The following is a 19,413-nucleotide window of genomic DNA, read 5'->3' on the forward strand; positions in this document are numbered from 1 at the left end:
GCATCAAGAGCTGCAACCCGCTCAGAAACGAGGTCGTCGGAGTAAAGAACTCCCACGCCATCATCATGCACAGCCTTGAAGCCATAAAATTTACCATAACGTTGAAAATTAAAGAATTGAATGGATTTGATTTTAGGGTTTGGACCCCAACCGGGAAGGAAATCAGGTTTGGAATTCAGATAAGGTTTCAAGATCGAGCAAAAACATATATTCATGGTAAATTCTTCTCTGCTCCAATTTGTTTAAAGTGAGTGTTAAGTGGGATAATAGAGGCAGAGTGTTGGAGAATGATCATTGCTGCTCTTACTTCTTCAATATTTATAGCGGACACGGACTTCTGTGGCTGTTGGCCTTTATGGACGACCATTATGGATTTCTATTATTTTGTTTTTCTTTCCCTCTTTTTTGGTGTGTTTTCTTTTAGATAGATATGGAACTTACTTAAATAACTATATTAATGTTTAATAAATAAATAAAATGTAACTGATCAATATATCAATACATATATTAATATAATTTTAAATTACAAAAATAATAAATTACAATAAATTTACATTAAATAAAACAAACATACACTCGTAAAATAAGACCCAAACTCATGACATAAAACAAACATACACAGGTAAAATAAAAATCAAACCCATGAAAGCTCAACCTTAACCATTTTTTTGTTTTGGTGTTTTATTAATTCATATCATCTTAGCTTGCTCCAATTCCAAAGTGGTTTGGAGCGAAATAAATCATGATGTACTGGTTTTAAATTGTTAACGAATTTCAAAACAACAAACAATTTACACGGTTCAGGATATCAATCTCATTTCAGTTTTAGGTGCAGAAGAGATTTGAAAGGGGTAAAAAGGCTTACGCTTTACAGTGTAAAACTGTTATGTCCAACAATTTTAGCACATTACTTCATACACCATAGACAGAACTACTGATACTTTATATATATATATATAAATAGATACATCCATCAACATTCGGCCAGCGGCTACTGAATGTTTGATGCCATCAAGGCATCCAGAGCAGTTAACAAGATATTTTTTGTTCTTTCCGAATATTTATATATATTTTTTCCGTCTTCCCCTAATCTTTAAAGGGAAGAAACTATCCTCCAGCCCTAGAGTGAGACGGTGTCACAGCTTTATCCAAATTCAAGTTATTACACTTTATCATCATGGAACCACCATCTTGTCTCCTTGGGAGATCTACCATTTTTACAGTTCTTCACATAGCGATCATTATCAGCTGGGCGTTGCTGCACGGGAAAAAATTTCAGGGGATCAATGTTTTAGGTAAAGAATTTAAGAAGGTGAATTCCTGATAAGCAACAATGTGAAGCAAAATAATATTTCAAAGCCTCGACAACTGAGAATTGGACAAACCTTCACTGTGGAGCTCGACAGCATAGAGAGAATGCTGATGCAAATTGAACTCACAGTCATGGCTGGGGACCAAGAGTCATATAAAATATCTGCATGGATACATCAGGAGGAAAAACAAAAAGTAGGTGTTCAGTGCAGTTATCTGATAAACCAACAAGCACAGAGGCGTCAACTGAACCCAAAAATAAAATTATTGTGACATTCTGATGTCACTGATCCCCAGATACCTCACTGATAGCTACAACGAAAAGCTAATATGTCATTGACATAAAGGAATTCAAGACACTAATTCTCGTTCAACAGATAAACTGCTATTTGGTATTGCTATTGCTTATGGCTGCCAGCTCAGGAAGAGAAAAAGACCATCTGCCAATCAGATAATATAGAGAATATCGAAATGTATCATACAACTATTAATAGATGTTCTAGCAAAGTTAATATCATCATGATGTTTCAACAATTCATGCATATTGCAACACTATGACCGAACAAAACAACTCATTTAACCTATGACCAGTATTAGTGTTAAGTGGAACAATAGAGGCAGTGTTGGAGAATGATCATTGCTGCTCCTACTTCTTCAATATTTGAAGCACCAATTTGTTTGAACTCCAATGCCCATTTATCCTCAAGCAGTACATTAGTTCTTTAATTTCACTTCTATGGCACCAGAACTAACAACATCGGCTTTCCCGCGAAAGATGGAACAATATCTGTCCCATATCTACTTGTGAGGTTGCTTAAACCCATCACTGTACAACAAATTGTAAACCTCTGGGAAGGGCTATTCTTGGCCCTTGACATCTTCAACCAAAAACCATGAGAAAATGTTCTTTCCCCCTAAGCTAATTGCTCAACTTCCCGGAAACACAATCCTTTGAAAGGCTGCTTCAGAACCATATTGGGTGTTGTTTACTACCAACTGCTTATTATACCAACCCTAAATGAATTGCTCACTACTACACACCAAAAAGTAAGTAAATAAATGAATAAATTTGAAGCAAAACAAAAACAAAAAACAACAAAATATATGGTGCAAATATAGTTCAATAAAAAACCAAAATTGAGAGAGCACGGAAAACATACCCAGACATATATGGCCATTGCTATAAATGTGAGGATGCAAAGGAGCTGGAGGAACAAATATAACCTGCCAAAGAAACAGTGGATAATTCAATTTAACTAAATAAACCGTGATTAAACATTGGAATTTCCACAAACATGACCACGAGCAGCAGTAAAACCCTACCAAAACTCCACAAATATTCCAGAAACTCAAAAATCCCATTTTGCTCAATAAGTTACAAAAAGAATCACAAATAAAGCACAATAATCGAAATAGAATCTCCAGAAAACATATACCTGCGGCGCTTCCATGGGGTAATGCTCCGGAAAATCAACCTGAAGCTGGTACGTTTCCCCTGCATAAAGCGTCCCCGGAGCACCGTTGACTTCAATTATCCATCTAATTACACCAAAACTCAATCAATCGCCACCATAAATCTCCGATTCGCAAACCATCCAACACAAACTAAGAAAAATCAACAGCTCAAGAAAAAAAGGAGGCAGAAAAAGAAACCTCTGAAGATTATCAGTAACTTTGTGCTTGAAACCCGCAGGAGGATTCACCTGCCACTCCACCAGCTCTTTCTGTAGCCGATTGCAAGCGATCTTGCTCAACGCCTTTTCCCCAAATTCCAATCCCACAAAAAAATATTAAAAAAAAACAATCAATATTTTCCCTAAGAAGATTCGAACATAAGATAGACTTAATCACACAGCAATTTCACACACACACATATGAATTCTAGAATCAAAGAAAAAGACCTTGCGTGAAGAAGCGGAGGGGGCGGTCATGGCGTGCGTACGGTAAATGACAATGTTAGAGAGAGAAAAAAGAAAGAATTTCAGATAGAATGCAAGACAAAACGATGCGTTTGCACTGCAAAGGGGTTAAATTTATTTCAGGTATTTGATAATTCCGTTTTCTTTAAAAAAAAAAAAAAGAAAAGAGAAAAGAGAAAAGAGAGAAACTTCTCTGCCTTCTGATCTGATCAATCCAGATGAAGAAGATTGTGTTTAAGTCAAAGGAGTAGATCTGACGGTCAGTGATGAATATGATCCACACGTGTGGTTGGTGATGATTGCTGCCACTTGGCAAGAGTCACGTGAGCAGAGAATCCAGTGGTTTGTACGTGGGTGACCCCTGACCATTTTGACCTTGCCTTTTCAGCTTTGGATTTTGTAAAGCTATAAGCTAGTGGGAAGTGTGTCACTCTACTTTAATTATTCATTTATTTATACCTACATATAGTATATAAATACAAAAATATATCAATAAATACTGACATTGACAGCATCTCATTCTCACCTGAAAAGTTCTTAATCTAATTATTTTTTTATCTAAATTAATTATAAAATAAATATAATATTTTTATTATTTTTTTAATTATATATCAATTACATAATAAATATATTATATATATTATACAATAAATTTAAATTAAAGTAAGTTCAATATGAGTTAAAATTTTCTATTTCAATCAATTCTTCATTGGTCTTTTAGGTTCTTCATATGGAAGAGATAGAACCCAATATGTCCCCCACCTTGAATTGTTATTTTTTGATTATATGGACCATACTCTATTTATTTGGAGTTAGGACCTAAATTTATAATTATGATAAATGATTATTGTTCCTTATGACCACAAGCAAAATTAATATATTGTTTATGTTGATGCTGATGTTGTTTTTAAGACTTTAATCATCAAACTGTATTTGTTGAGTGATTCCTGACGATCGTGACACTGTTGCTTTTACTCTAATTTAGGTTCCATTTGAAAATTTATTAAAATTTCGTGTTTATGAATTTAGAGGGTGGTGACTGAGGTTATTAGCTTCTCACAATAAATTATAAGATGTTTGAGAGCCTATAATTTTTTGAAATCGTTTGATAATTTTTTTTTTTGAAAAAGAACTTATAAGAAATATTTTGAATCTTACACGTTCTTTAAAAATGTTTAATTTCGGCCAAATTTTTTTATTAAAACATTTTATAAGTTTTTTAATCTTAACATCCAATAAACAAAAAATACAATTATAATCTTGTTAGTATTTCACTTTTACTCTTCATATAATTGCCCCCCCCCCCCCCCCCCCCAAAAAAAAAAAATTATCTATCATATGATTTTAAATTTTAATAGTTTGATGGATTTTTCAATTGTTATTACAATATCAAAAGTTTATTATACCATATACTCTTAACATTTTATAAGATCTGGCATTTTTTAAGTTGTTAAAACACCTTACAAGTTTAAATAAGGCTAGTCAAACACTTTCTTAGTTGTCTCGTAAGAATTGACTCGACCAGATACTATAAATGAAGTATTCGAAAGTATGAACATCGTCTTCTCAAAACTATAACCATACCATTGAAATTTGTAGGGTTTTTTTTTTTTTTAATTTAATGAATTTCATTAATCAAAAGCCCAAGAATTTAAGAGATTTAGGTCCCTTATCACCAAAAACATCACTAGGAAAAATGGAGGAAAGGGGGAGATAGGACCATCCCAGTTGGCTCTATGTGTCCATTAATAGTTTGATGGATTTTTCAATTGTTATTACAATATCAAAAGTTTATTATACCATATACTCTTAACATTTTATAAGATCTGGCATTTTTTAAGTTGTTAAAACACCTTACAAGTTTAAATAAGGCTAGTCAAACACTTTCTTAGTTGTCTCGTAAGAATTGACTCGACCAGATACTATAAATGAAGTATTCGAAAGTATGAACATCGTCTTCTCAAAACTATAACCATACCATTGAAATTTGTAGGGTTTTTTTTTTTTTTAATTTAATGAATTTCATTAATCAAAAGCCCAAGAATTTAAGAGATTTAGGTCCCTTATCACCAAAAACATCACTAGGAAAAATGGAGGAAAGGGGGAGATAGGACCATCCCAGTTGGCTCTATGTGTCCATTTAGACACGTCATGTGCCAAACCATTACACTAATTAGGAATTTTTCGACAAATCCAATTTGGTTTGATTCCCCATATTCTTTGAATTTCTGAGGCATCCAAACAAGTTGCAGGTGTTTCTTTAATCCATTTGACAACATCTGTCGAATTTGTTCCTATAATCCGGAAAATTTGTAGTTAATATCTTTTCATTAAAGACATGATACAATTTTTATCTTGTTTCTTGAGGGCATATATAGAGAATCACTTTTGTTTTGTTTATAGTACTATATATTCTTTGTAGTGGAGTCGTATAATAATATAATCATAGGTAGATGTTAGTATTAATGTTCTTGCTACTAAGCTGTACTACTGTTAGTTCACCCAGTAAAATGCCTAACAGATGAAGATTTTGTCACTGTTGCGTTGGTGGCATCAAAGAAAAATGCGGTTGGATGAGTATGGAGGTAAAGGGGGATCAAAACCTCAATCTTTGTTGGGAGTGGGGGTATTTATTCCCACAACAAAGAATTCATGATGTTTGTTCTTTGAATTGCAACTCCTCTTTATTACACTAAGTTCAGTAATACACATTAATTAAACCGTGTGTTGTTCGAAAATATGAATGAACATTCGTGATTTCTTTGGATGACATCTAAAAATGTCTTCAAGAAACGAGTGACAGTGCTGCCAATTATTCAAATCTCTTATTATCAGAAGCATGATCACGACGTCGATTAATCAACTGAAGATTTTCATGAGAGAAGGGGGCTTAGACGGTTTCTGATTCCCTAGCCAATGCTGCATGTGCACTCCAATGGCGTCCAGGTACATGCTGCTCCTCCCATGGAATCCGACCACCTTTCCTTCTGTTGTGCCCGACGCGAAATAAGTCCCCAGCTCTTGTCCGAAGGGGCCGTATGTTCTTCTGCTGGTATGAAACGTCAAGGATTGAATCACTTTTGTCCCCTGCTCTTTTTTTATGGGACCGTAGTATCCACTTACACATGTTAGGACTTCATGGGGATAGTCTAACTTCACCTGAAATATAAGCGAATATATAGCTTCATAAGTGTCGTCTGTTTAATCTAAGTTCACATGCTTAATATACGTTTTAGGTTGTCGGGACGGTGTTTTATTACCCGGTCTGCGGTCTGTCCGCTGCTGCTCCCATGCTTGACCGACCAGATGGATTGCCCATTTCGATCATACTCAATTTCAATGCAGCAAATGGCGTCTGTTTTTGTCAAGATGATCTGTTTGATCCCCGTGAACACCCCGTCATCCCACGGCTTCCCACCTTCCCCGCCCCACGGGCCTGGGCCGTAAGGAGCAGGATCTTTGATCACCAGTCGTGGAACGACCTAAGACCATTATGCAAGTATCAATATTTCATCAAATAAACTTACATTTCATGATATTACTATGCCAAGTACCTCTTCAGATTGTCCTCGCTTTCCTACTTTGAAATGCCACTGAGAATTATCAGCTTTGTTAGCTGAAACTGCGGTTTGGTAGCTGGATTTGGATGGCGAGCTTGAACCCGATGTTTTGGTATTAGACATGGGAGAAACGACTGTATCCTTCGATTTGGTATTAGTTGTGGGAGAAACTAATGCAGCCGTCGTTTTGGTATTAGTTGTGGGAGAAACGACTGCAGCTGTCATTTTGGTATTAGACGTGGGAGAAACGACTGCATCCTTCATTTTGGCACTTGAAGCAGGCACACCTTTCCCTTCTAGCACGTGAACACCGACAGCATCCACAAACAATCCCTTCCTCCCATGAAATCCAACAACCATTGATCCTTCCTTCAACTTAGTCGAGAAGAACTCCCCTTGTTCTTCTCCATACGGGCCGTATTTGCCCTTTGTGGTGTGAAAAGTGAGCGACTTGATCACGTCAGGCCCCATGATCATTGTCGGGGCATGGTAGCCTGTCAAGTGAGTCAAGATTTCTGATGGATAATCGAAGACAATCTGCAGAGAAAGAAGTCTTTCTTGTATTCAAGATTCTATGCATGTTACCAATGAAGTTAAATTAGTATCTTTGTAGGATAATTTACCTTATCAGACTTGAATGATCCTGTGCCACCATTTTTGCTCCCCCAAACAGCCTTCCCATCCTTATCATAACAAACTCTAATAGACACAACTCCAACATTGCGATACACATTGATCTGTCTGATCCCATCATATACTCCATCATCAAACAGACTCCCTCCACTGCCGCCCCACGGTCCATAAGTCACCACTCCTTTGATATTTTCAGAGGGAACCCTCTCAATTTTTTTCGGAACAACAACAGCAGTCTGAAAAAATGTCTCCAATCAAATTTCATTCTGCTAGAGAGATGCAAGAAAACAATGCAGATAATTCATGAAAAGATAGCCAAATAATGACCTCTTTCTTGGGTTCTGTATGGCTGAGATCTTGTATAGTCGGCTTTGGATGATCTTGTATGGTTGGCTTTGGATGATCGATTGGGGGAGAAGGTTTCGCGTTATCCTTTTGTCTGACAGCAATAACGAGATCATAATTTGTACCAAGACTTCCTTGGATCATTGAGTACTCGTACTTCTCAGTCCCATGAGCAGCAACAAATTGCTGAGACTGATAAAGAGCATGTGATTCAACAGATTTGTGAAGAGGCTCTATGTAAAATCCAATGGCATCTAGGTACCAGCCAGCCTTTCCAACAAATCCGACAATCTTGCCATGTGTTGTAGAAGACGTGAAATACGTCCCCTTTTCAACGCCAAAAGGTCCATATTTTCTTTTGTTGCTCTCGAAGGTAAGTGATCGGATAATGACATGTCCCCGTTCTTGCAAGCTACCGTAATATCCATGCACTGAAATAAGGAACTCATCAGGGTACTCAAGCCTGACCTGGTAGATTAAAGAATCTCATAAGAACAGTCATCTAAGCCAATAAACATCAATTGATGATGATCATATATAGCACACACCATATGTTAAGTCTCATAAGGTAGCAACTTGGAACGAGAAATATAGGTCATACATAGATTATCGGAACTTACCTTATCAGTTTTAGTCCCTCCACTTCCACCATGTCTCTCCGACCAGACTGATCTTCCCGTGCTGTCATATTCAATCCTGATTGAATCTACACCGGTTCCATGACCTATCTCCAATTGCCTTATTGTGGAGTGTACACCGTCATCCCAGTAATATCCACTTTGACCTCCCCATGGCCCAACCAATGTAGCGCGTTTTTCAAACTTCTCCAGACTCTGCATGCAAAAACAATTTATAAACAGTTCATCATAAGAAAATGTTCTTAGAAAATGTGATGTTACTTACCATCTTGGACAAATGGCTTTTGGAGCTATCGATGCAGAGATGTGAAAGAAACAAATGAGAGCTGTATTGTCTCTCGAAACTTGGGGAACAATATATAGTGGTCGACCAAGAAAGGAGGAATTTCGTATGCTCAATTAAGTTAGTGAAATAGCGTCTTCTGGATGCTCATATAATTAGCAAATTCCAGGTTCCACTATGGAGCGAAAGCATTCAAAAGAAGAGAATTTGATTCAAAGAAGATGAGCCTTTCTGTTTATAATGTTAGTAAAAATGTCACGCAACAGCAATGAATTGAAATTCCTACCAGATATGGGTTGAGAATGGCCTCCACAGGGAATGGCTCATCTCCTGAGCCTGGAAAAGACAGTACTAAAAAAGGGAATCGGCGAAACATTATTTACAATTGTTTCATGACAATGAAATCACATCACTTCGTACTTTGCAAGAACGTGAGATGCTTCAGGGCCCAAATTGCAAGGCACCTTAGAATGTTTCATATCAGTGGGGGAACTGATTCTGTCTCTTTTCTTATCAGAATATGATGAACCAATATCACAAGTTCTTTACAGCTGCTGAAAAGGGGACTAGCATGCATGATTGGCTCAATATATGAAAACATAAGGGCCAACATGGAAAACAGGTGAAGACGTACACAGGTTGCATACCATGCCTGGAACTTAACCACAACAGAAAGAGGCCAAGTGAATTGATGCTGGTAGTGCAGAGTATAAAGTGTTCACTTAGATTACATCTTTTCACCTAATTGGAAAATCAAGAATCATCTTTTATCTCCCTCATTGTCTTATCTGGCAACTGCTCTGATTAGTTCCAGGGGTAAATTTGCAGTGCTAGACCATATCAAGCTATTCATCTCAAGAAATGGCGTGCACTTAATGAACCAAGGTGATGCCTTTAACCAACTCCAGCTGATTTCCAAACTTGCGACATGTTTCTCCTTAATAGGGGTAACATTCTAGCTTCTTAATCTGTGATCGAAATAAACTTGCTTCACTATGCATAGCGTTCGGGGCGTTGTGTGCCGTAACGTTGATCAGAAGAAAGAAAAAGAAACATCTAAAATCCGATGCATTAAGTGATTCAAGGTTGTAGGTTGTCATGTTTGATTTACCAGGTTCTTCCAAGTTTGCAATAACAGATTGACAAGATCAATTTTGTGGAGCGTGGACCATGAGCTGATTGACTACAATAGGTGTTTCAAACCTCATACTAAATCTTATGATTCTTTGAAACTGTAGAAAATCTTGCAAACATGGGAAACAGTATCACGTTTCATAACAGGATTTCTTACATTAAAATGATGTTCTTAGGCCCAAAAGCAGAGTCCCTTCACCTGTAATGGCGCTTTTTGAATGGAAGACGTTAGACAACATGCACAAGAACACTACGAACGGTGATAATTGGAAAGTCGGATATAAAAGACTATTCAGACAAGATCCGCCCAAATATAGCTCAAAATCTACGCACTATCGTTTATTGTTTACATTGATCAATATCCTCTGTAATCAAGATATCAACAATGTAGTGTGAAACGACCATGGGCCATCAATTGAGGAGACTCAAAACAAACCCAGATGCTAATTTATTACTCAACTTAAGAGAATGCTCTTTACATTGCTATTCCCACTTTCCCATAGACATGGACAAGATAATTCCAAGACAAATATTCAAAGAATTTACAGTAAACCACATAGAAAAGTTAGAACTTCAAGTAGTCACAAATACTTGGAATACTCCATTACATTAACTTACATAGATTAATCCATTAGACTAACAAGAACAATCCACATAAAACGTAGCATACATCCATAACAGAAGGCCGTAACCTCATGATTATTACAAGCATCAGCAGACAATGTAACTATATCTTTAAACAGAAGCAATGTGAGCACCATGTTTGGTGATTAGGGCCTGCAGATCTTCCTTCTTGGCACCCACAAGCCTATCCACTTCTTCGCCACCTTTAAGGAACAAAAAGGTAGGCATGGCCTCAACGTTGTATTTCTGAGCAACAGTCTGCAGGCAATTTATTGAATTCAGCAAACTAGTTTCAAATCTACTCTGGAATCTCAAAAATTATTGACAAAATACTGGTGCCTAAAAATATAAATGTCAAGATACAAACCTTAAGCTCATCAACATCCACCTTCAGGAATATAACATGCGTTGTCTTCTTGGCAATCTCAGCCAAAATGGGAGCAATGAAACGGCATGGTCCGCACCATGATGCGGTGAAATCTACCACCACCTGATCAAAAGGTTTTGGCGTTTCCCGTGTTAAAACTTCAAGGCTTGAAACCCATAATACAAACAACGAAACCCAAAACGCAAAAGATGGTAACATTAGCCACATAAGGGGTTTTTCTACCAGTTTTGCAAGTTTCAGAAACCAAGCAAGAAAACCACTTAACAGACAAAAATATTTTACTGGCTAGCCCACATCACTTGCTTCATAATCATGAAACATGTCTCCGTGAAAACCAAGAACTTCAATTGGTCTTAACTAAGTGATAAAGACCTTCAATTCATCCATTTATCACCAAAATCAAGACACTTCCAAATGAGAAAAAGCAAGCATATAAAGCACCATTTTCTTGCTTCAAGCAATTCAATTTGATCAGTGAATATTTACTTCTGAACCCTAGAAGTATGTGAAACCACAAATCAAGACAACAGAAAATTAAACCCATGTCAAATAATTCATCATCAACAACTAGAAAGAAGTCCACCAAGAAAAGAACTTCTCAGTTACCAGTTTTCCAGACTCACGACCCTTCTTGAAGTGCTCCTCCCACTCCGCTTCGGTGTGGCAGCCAATCACTTGCCCCTCCTCCGAAGTAGACATTTCTCTCTTCTTCCCAAACGAAAATCCCAACTCACAACACAGACTCTTACGCCTTGGAAGAAAAATGTGCCAAAAACTATGCGTTCACTGCAAGCACGGCAAGATAAAGCGGTGCTTTATAGAGCCCCATCACGCGGCGGGGAAATTCCAAAACAGTACGGCTGTAGGAGAATAATTACGGATATAGCATGGGGAAAGATAATGACGCGATGATCATCTTGTGAAGAGGCCGGCGTGTGGTGGGATGTCACCGACATCAGCGGTGGGAACGGCCAGGATTGAGTCAGAAACACTAGGGCATTAAGTAAGAATCTGATGCACTACAGCAATAATAAAATCAAAATGTCCAAACTTGTCGATGTCGGCTACGAAATAACACACTCGTCACCCTTTGGATTTTGTCTTTTTTCTTCCTCCTCCCATTATTTTATATTTCTATTTCTTCTTCTTTTAATTTTATATTTGTATAACTGCTTAAGAAATTCATAACTATGATATGTATAAGATAACGTAGTTATTATGATATTTTGTGGTAAGGCCTATCCAACTTTCGAATTTTATCAGTTTTAAATCCAATTTTACCAGATCAAATAGAAAAAGATAGAAAATTCTAATTTAAATTGTGATTGATCGAATTTGAATTAATTATAAAATAAGTGTAATATATTTATCATGTGATTGATGTACAATTTAAAAAAATAATTAATCACATGACAAGTGTATCACATGCTATGTGATTGTTTTGGTTCAATCAAACCTGACTTTGAAAGAATTTTCGAGAAAAAAATAAGAATAAAGGGGTGCCTGCAATATCTTTTACTTTTGTAGTGAATATAACTTATAAAAAAAATATTATAAGATAAATTGAGAGTGTATGGTAATAAAAATTTTAAAATAAAATAAAATTAAGGTATTGAAATAATAATTTAATATTTATAATTTTAGTAATAAACAGTAAAAATGATGAAATAAAAATACTTTAAAATTTATCTTAAACAATAAATTAATAAATACTTATTTTAAACATTTCCAAACAACCAAATGAATAAATTCATAAATAAATACCAATAACTATGTTCATGCAAACATCTCTTTCACGTTTTTTGCATTAAAGCAAAAGGAAGAAAATGTGAAGTGTTTTTGTACCTCAAAAAATCCAACTTGCAAACAAACGAAAACTGATTTTGACAAATACTGGTTGCATTATGTCGAATGCCTCGAATTTTGTGAAGATCCGACCCATTTTCCGGATGCTCGATCCAAAAGAAATATGAAATGTCGTGAGACATGTGGTGGAGCGGAGGGCATGGCGCCCAAGCCCAAAACCATTCATGTAGCTGGCCCGGTACTATGTGAATAATTTGGTACTCAATCATATCCTACCATGTCACCAAAATAATCATGATTTATAATCTAAATTCACATGATGGGTGCCCAGATCATAAAAAAAGAAGACAAGGGGTGAGTATGGTTGATTCCTCACTAATTCGTTTTAAGTTGGTTTTTTCAAAAATAAAAAATAGGAGGGGTTTTGATTGTGATGAGATTAAGAAGAAGATGAAATTGAATAAAATGAATAGATTTGATAGAAAATTTTTCCAATTAAAGTCGGGTTCCTGCTTGATTCCACTATTTGATCATCGATGCAAATACAACAATCATTCAAATAGATAAAATCAATTATGATCATTGGTAGACCTAACGATCTCACCTTTTCTTATCATTTCGTCAGCAAGAAACGTCTGTTGGCTAATTCCCTAGTCAATAAACAATCATGAAAATGTCCACAAACGTTTCGATTCCAATGCGGTTGACCCAACTCGAGATTTTCAATTGATGGGCTCCGAAGCTTCGAGCTGATTCTTCGAATAAGCTCTCGCCGCCTCTTTCGGAGGCTTTGGTTTGTTAGGACAGGTTTGGTCCATGCACCGGCCGGGTCGGGCATGAAGAACTATGACCAGAAAGGAGTTGTAGGAGTTGTTTCTCGACTCTAGGTCAAGGCAATTTAATCCTGAATCCCTTACTCCATCTTGCCTTCTCCATCGGAGGTATAGGGGTGTCAAGGGTCATTACATTTACAACACACTTCTTCACCCCGATAACTCAACAGTATCAAGAATTAGATTAGGCTCAATTCTAATCAATAAATTCTCACGAGAATTTATTTAAGTTAGATCATGCATTCCCCATAACATAATTAATGACTATGATATAATCAACTATGCTATGTTGCTACTGATTATTGAACTAAACAAATAGCCACGCAAATATTTTTTTATAATGAATAATTGACCATATTATCTATTAATCAGATTGCTTGTAATAAGAGAGCAGAGAATAACAACAATAAATGTTTAAACGAAAGTAGTAAGCATAAATTAGATCTCACAATATTTAAGAATCAAGCATTCACCATAACCTTAACTGAAAAATAAAAAGATTAGCCTCGCATGCTAATAAAAGAACACACAGAAGAAAGTTAAAATTTCATTATCAGCAAAGTATTAGAACTAAAGAGAAGTTAAGAGATAAAATGGGAGATGATCAAAGAGGTATGAGATGCCTCCCTATTTACTCTATTAGCACCCCATGAACTTAGACACAAAAGTGGGATAGATACATAATTGCCCCTAAAAAAATTAACTAATCAATCATTTGCTCCAAGTAATCCTTCTAAACAAAATATCTTACTAAAATCATTCAGCAATTATTCCATCTTCCTTAACAAAATTTGCACCTTTCCTTCCTCTATAGAGCTGACTGCAGCATTAAGTGTGGGTGCATCTAGTTGAGTTTGTAAATTTGCCACAATTTACTCCTTTTTTCTTTAAATATCTTCAAATACTACTTTTAGCTCCAATTTTCTATTTTTATTTCCTATCAAGCCTTTTTATGTTGAAAATGCAATAAAATTATATAGTTAGAAGTATTTATTTTTAAAAGAAGACATTATTATCATAAAAAATGTGACAAATTATGTATTTATCATGACATTATTCCATACCGGCAGGTAAACATGGCTTAGGGTTCGTTTATATTTTAGGGTATGAAATAAATATATAATTATGATAGAAAGAGAGATTTATGTATAACTAAATTATTCAATAAAATTTTTTTGGTGTGTACTTAAGCTTATAAAAAAAATAGGGTAAGATACACTTTGCCGCTGTAGTATTTGTCATATAACATTTACCCCTTTAAACTAACAAATGTAACAAATGTAATGGGCAATGCCCCTCCACGAGCCAAGCAGTCGAAACGTAAGGAGACAATGGGAATGGAGGAACAGGTGGTGACTGAGACAGCTAAGGCATTTGAGAGAGGTGAATGCTCCAAAACAGGTACTCTACTAACCTCTCTAATGACAATGTGGATAGTGGTAAACATGGCAATGACATTGGTGAAATCGAGACGTCGGGTGTTAATTGTGACTCAAAAATGGAGAATGATGTGCATATTGATAATACTAACTGCATTGCACACGATGATAATATGCCAACTATGGTTAGGGAGCATCACATTTCGAATAACATTGTGGATGAAAATATTGTCTCTGTTGATGTTGCTGACACTACCAGTGATAATGATAAAACGGGAGAGGATAATTTGGAGTATAAAGTAGCTGATGGAAATTGGACACATGTGAAAAATACTATTATGCTACTCGAATAGAACTCAGAGGTGGATCAGAATTCAGAGAATTCAGAAGAGGATCAGAGTTCAGAGAATTCAGAAGAGGATCAGAGTTCAGAAGAGGGAGAGATTATGGACAGCAATGCCAGGCATTTGAAGATTCGCGACCTGATCTGCTTGACCAATTGCAACCCAGTTGATACAGAATCCGCAGAGCAGCTGTTACAGGAGCTGACCACTCCGACCAGACTGCCCAGAAATCAATTTTCTATGGACGAGCAATCGAATTACCTGCTCAAGAATTCAGAGGAGAAAAATCGAGTGATGAAACAAAGGAGCAACTCTTGTGGCCCAAGAATTCGGACATTGGCAAATCAAAAGAAGAAGGCAGCAGAAACTCAAAACATAATGTTGCTAGAAGAAATTGTTACAATGTAAAGGAGTAGTACTCCTCTGTTTATGATTTTATTGCAGTAATGATGTAGTGATGGTTGTTAGGTAAATTTCAATGAAGAAGGACGGGGACCCCGAAAAGCTTCCCCCACCTTCGGGTGTTTAAAAAAAAAATATAACACTTTCATTCATTGTTGGACAAAAATGCCCCCCATGTCTTGAACAATTATATTATTTTTAATATATTTTAGTATTTTACACATTAGATCATAACATAATTATTTTTTAATTAATATTTTTTAATAAGTGAAGAAGTTACATTATAAGTGGAGTGTAAATTAATATATATATATATATATATATAGTAGATACAAAAAAATATAATATAACAAAAAATTCATATATGCTTCTTAAAATAAATTGACAAATATATATGCTTAACCAAAGTTAAATATTTTTAGAAAAAATGAAAAATATATTTTATCATATTTTTTAAAGAAAATATGTTAAAATTTTGATACTTAATTATTTATTTTTATCTAAAAGAATAAATAGTTAATAACTTAATTTTATCATCAAATTAATAAAATATTTTCATGAAAAATTTTGTATATTTATTGTACTCAATTGTTAGTTAACTTTGAGTTTGTAAAAAAAAAAATTCAAACTATTTAACTCACTAATTATATTTTACTTTATTATAAATAAAAAATATTTTTCCACCTAAAAAAGATAATTAAACTTAAAATCCAAAATTACAAAATAATAAAAAGAAAAATCTTCGAACTAAATATATATATATCTATAAGGACAATATTGTCTAAAAATTTAATTGTGGGAAGTAAGTGTTATATTTATTAGTTTAGAGAAGTAATTGTTACATGACGAATAATTTAGAGGGACAAAGTACATTTTATAAAAAAAAATATCTAATTCATATACTGTAATTGTTTATTTGGTAGAATAATTTAAAGCAATTAGAGAGAAATGCTGAAAAAAAGAGCCTCTTGGTTTGAATTTTCGTACATGTACGTCTTACAAGCTAAGTCTATAGTAGGATTCCAACATTGGTCCTACCTAGATTTTATGGCTAAGCAACGAAACAAGAATTAATGAAATTGATCTCTCAGCCCTTCAACACCACTCACCTGCGTGCTTCAAAATATGCAAATCCCAAAATTTAAAAATATAATCGGTAGACAACAACATGCTAAAATGACCAATTTTAAATTAGGAGGTGGTTTGTTATTTGATCCGTATCTGATTGTGTGAGTGATTATTAATTTTGATTGTATGCGATTTTTATAATTTTGTTCTAAGAAGGCATTTTATTAATGAAAAGACGTTGAAACTTATATGTTATTAAATGACTCAAATTCTTTATTTACAATTAATATAGGGATACCGGCCTACCTCATCCACCTTCAAACGGAAAATTTGGAACGGATGCATGATATCATTCCCACAAAACCAACCCAAAAATCATAGTTTCCATCCACCTTCAAACGGAAAATTTGGAACGGAGGCATGATCTCATTCCCACAAAACCAACCCAAAAATCATAGTTTATTTTGCAATTATCTCTTAATTATACTCGAGATTTTCTTTTATTTTGTTATTATTCTTTTAACACCGCGCACGTGGCCGAGAAGCTGAAGATAAATACATTTCCACGTGTAAACCCCAACACCACATCCCACCCTCCCACTCTTCTTCTCAACGCATAATCTTCCACTTCCCCCATTATCCACACAGACACAGCACCCCCAGCCCCCACCCCACCCCACCCCACCCCAGGGTTGTTCTAATTAAATCACTATCCATGGAGTACTGAGATTTTTCCACTCTTCACTCTTCTCCGCCCTCCTCCTCCACATAATTCCCCCAATTCTAAATGCCAATCATTAATTTTCTTCTCAATTCTTGCATTAATTCCCCCTTTCCCCCTTCCTAAATCTCTCTCTCTTCCCACTCATTCCTTCAAATTCAACAACACAAACCAACCCACTACGCTATGGCTTTGCCTCAACTCTTACATTCACCCCCCTCTTCCTCTTCCTCTTCCTTAATTTCTCACAAATCCCACTTAAATCCCACTTATTCGGCAAAACCCGTCAGTAATTTTTTCGCTCCGTCGCAGCCACGCCGACTGCGGCGGCGGAGACCCAACTCCCTTTGCTGCTCCGCCTCCTCCTTCTCCGAGAAGCACCACACTAACTCCCCCAAGTCCGATGACGTTGTTGAACTCCCCCTTTTTCCCCTCCCGCTTGTCCTCTTCCCCGGCGCCATCCTCCCCCTTCAAATCTTCGAATTTCGCTACCGTATGATGATGCACACCCTCCTCCAAACCGACCTCCGCTTTGGCGTTATCTACACCGATGCGGCCACTGGGACCGCCGACGTCGGGTGCGTTGGCGAAGTAATCAAGCACGAGCGCCTCGTGGATGATCGATTCTTCCTCATATGCAAGGGCCAGGAGCGTTTCCGCGTCACCAAGTTAGTCCGCACCAAGCCCTATTTGGTGGCGGAAGTGACTTGGCTGGAGGACCGCCCCTCCGGAGAGGTGGAGGATTTGGATGCGCTGGCCAATGAGGTGGAAATGTATATGAAGGATGTGATCAGGTTGTCGAATCGGTTGAATGGGAAGCCGGAGAAGGAAGTTCAAGACTTAAGGAGGAATCTTTTTCCGACACCCTTTTCGTTCTTTGTGGGGAGTACATTTGAAGGGGCGCCCCGGGAGCAGCAGGCATTGCTGGAGCTGGAGGATACGGCGACGAGATTGAAGAGAGAGAAGGAGACTCTGAGGAATACGTTGAATTACTTGACAGCTGCTTCTGCGGTTAAAGATGTGTTTCCATCTTCATGACAATGTGGATATGAGATGACGGGTATTATTTGTTTGATTAATGATATGTATAACTTGTTATAGTTATGCATTAATACACACATAATTATTTTCATGGAAATGTGTAAACTTTGATGCCTAATAGATAAATGGAGTTCCTTATCGTCAGTGGGCCTTTTTAGCTCTCTGGGCTGTTCCTTTCTGTGTACTTGCGTGTTGATATTATGGGGAGTCTGAAAAGGATGAATCTTTTAGAAGGATGTGATTGCCATGAGTTACAATTTAGAATCTTCATGATGACAACTATTGGTGTTTGAATTATACTGTATGAAAAATTGTGAGTTAGCATCAATGATCATCAGAATCGGTATTTTGCTCTATTATAATTGTTGAATTGCTGATGGGGTTTTGCAAGGGCAGTAATTGAGGCTGTGCCTCAGATGTTATCATCTTGTCTATATGTTGGTTTTATGAGGCTGTTGCTTTCCAGTTTTTGAAATGAGGACTGCTATGACTCCATTTTGGTTCATAATAATAAAAAGTAATACTTGTCAAGTGGTATACTATTATGTTGCAGCCTGAGGGCTCGATTGCACTGTGGTTATATATGTGCATACACTGTAAAACATATGTTCTGAGATGTAACTTCGAAGACAGCGCATCTTTCTTGCCGTAGAAGGAGAATAAAATAAGAGGAAAAATCTTATAGCTGCTGCGTCTTTTCAGCTTCCTTCCTTGGAGGAATTAGAAGTTTAAAGAAGCAACAATATATTGAAATTCAAATCCACATAAGGACATGAAAATAGGGTAAGGAAAAACCAAAGTGGCCATGTTTCAAATGGTTTGTGAGCTGGTTTTCAAGGTATTTTGACATGTGAAGTTGTGAATTCTATTTCACACCTACATCTTTTCTGTAATATTATGCTTCTCCTATAACAAGGATCACATGGGATTCTGATGCAGATTTCTTTCTTTCCTTCTTTGTTTTTTTTTTTTTTTTGGTTTGGT

At 36.3% G+C, this 19,413-nt stretch overlaps 5 protein-coding genes across 5 annotated transcripts in view; 1 reads left to right on the forward strand and 4 right to left on the reverse strand.

The window, feature by feature from the left end:
• The window catches only part of LOC105159575 (GTPase HflX), a 6,353-nt gene extending 5,986 nt beyond the window's left edge, over positions 1–367 (reverse strand). Inside the window, exons 1-2 of the mRNA XM_011076686.2 lie at positions 308–367; positions 18–74 (exon numbers count right to left, since the gene is read on the reverse strand). Of these exons, the coding sequence (XP_011074988.1) occupies positions 18–74; positions 308–367 (117 nt within the window). The remainder of the gene's footprint in view (positions 1–17; positions 75–307) is intronic.
• On the reverse strand, positions 851–3,372 carry LOC105159308 (probable ubiquitin-conjugating enzyme E2 18). The gene is made up of 6 exons (XM_011076320.2): positions 3,213–3,372; positions 2,965–3,068; positions 2,748–2,850; positions 2,472–2,535; positions 1,386–1,474; positions 851–1,258 (listed from the first exon to the last, which is right to left on the reverse strand). The coding sequence occupies exons 1-6, from the start codon at positions 3,240–3,242 to the stop codon at positions 1,163–1,165; spliced, it is 486 nt and encodes a 161-aa protein (XP_011074622.1). The 5' UTR covers positions 3,243–3,372; the 3' UTR covers positions 851–1,162.
• Positions 5,825–8,830, reverse strand: LOC105159309 (jacalin-related lectin 3). The gene is made up of 7 exons (XM_011076321.2): positions 8,672–8,830; positions 8,389–8,601; positions 7,751–8,236; positions 7,414–7,659; positions 6,785–7,327; positions 6,491–6,712; positions 5,825–6,389 (listed from the first exon to the last, which is right to left on the reverse strand). Exons 1-7 carry the CDS (start codon positions 8,672–8,674, stop codon positions 6,090–6,092), a joined length of 2,013 nt encoding a protein of 670 aa, XP_011074623.1. The 5' UTR covers positions 8,675–8,830; the 3' UTR covers positions 5,825–6,089.
• Positions 10,353–11,646, reverse strand: LOC105159310 (thioredoxin H-type 1-like). Its single transcript, XM_011076322.2, has 3 exons — positions 11,442–11,646; positions 10,815–10,937; positions 10,353–10,705 (listed from the first exon to the last, which is right to left on the reverse strand). Exons 1-3 carry the CDS (start codon positions 11,532–11,534, stop codon positions 10,559–10,561), a joined length of 363 nt encoding a protein of 120 aa, XP_011074624.1. The 5' UTR covers positions 11,535–11,646; the 3' UTR covers positions 10,353–10,558.
• The window catches only part of LOC105159311 (lon protease 2-like), a 2,525-nt gene continuing 441 nt past the window's right edge, over positions 17,330–19,413 (forward strand). The window contains exon 1 of the mRNA XM_011076323.2: positions 17,330–18,448. Coding sequence (XP_011074625.1) covers positions 17,575–18,426 — 852 coding nt within the window. The 5' untranslated portion in view covers positions 17,330–17,574 and the 3' untranslated portion in view covers positions 18,427–18,448. The remainder of the gene's footprint in view (positions 18,449–19,413) is intronic.

Source organism: Sesamum indicum, linkage group LG3, assembly GCF_000512975.1.
Source record: "Sesamum indicum cultivar Zhongzhi No. 13 linkage group LG3, S_indicum_v1.0, whole genome shotgun sequence".
NCBI classification, from domain to species: domain Eukaryota; kingdom Viridiplantae; phylum Streptophyta; class Magnoliopsida; order Lamiales; family Pedaliaceae; genus Sesamum; species Sesamum indicum.

Excerpts from the sequence above, each read along its gene's own strand:
- LOC105159308 (XM_011076320.2), bottom strand. The coding sequence starts at position 3,242 with ATGACCGCCCCCTCCGCTTCTTCACGCAAG. Across the intron at positions 2,536-2,747 it reads ACCCCATGGAAGCGCCGCAG|GTTATATTTGTTCCTCCAGC; the intron begins GTATATGTTTTC and ends TTTCTTTGGCAG. Across the intron at positions 1,259-1,385 it reads TGTCGAGCTCCACAGTGAAG|CAACGCCCAGCTGATAATGA; the intron begins GTTTGTCCAATT and ends TTTCCCGTGCAG.
- LOC105159309 (XM_011076321.2), bottom strand. Across the intron at positions 6,713-6,784 it reads AGCGAGGACAATCTGAAGAG|GTCGTTCCACGACTGGTGAT; the intron begins GTACTTGGCATA and ends TAATGGTCTTAG. Across the intron at positions 6,390-6,490 it reads GCGGACAGACCGCAGACCGG|GTGAAGTTAGACTATCCCCA; the intron begins GTAATAAAACAC and ends CTTATATTTCAG.
- LOC105159310 (XM_011076322.2), bottom strand. The coding sequence starts at position 11,534 with ATGTCTACTTCGGAGGAGGGGCAAGTGATTGGCTGCCACACCGAAGCG. Across the intron at positions 10,938-11,441 it reads GTCGTGAGTCTGGAAAACTG|GTGGTGGTAGATTTCACCGC; the intron begins GTAACTGAGAAG and ends CCTTTTGATCAG. Across the intron at positions 10,706-10,814 it reads TGGATGTTGATGAGCTTAAG|ACTGTTGCTCAGAAATACAA; the intron begins GTTTGTATCTTG and ends AATTGCCTGCAG.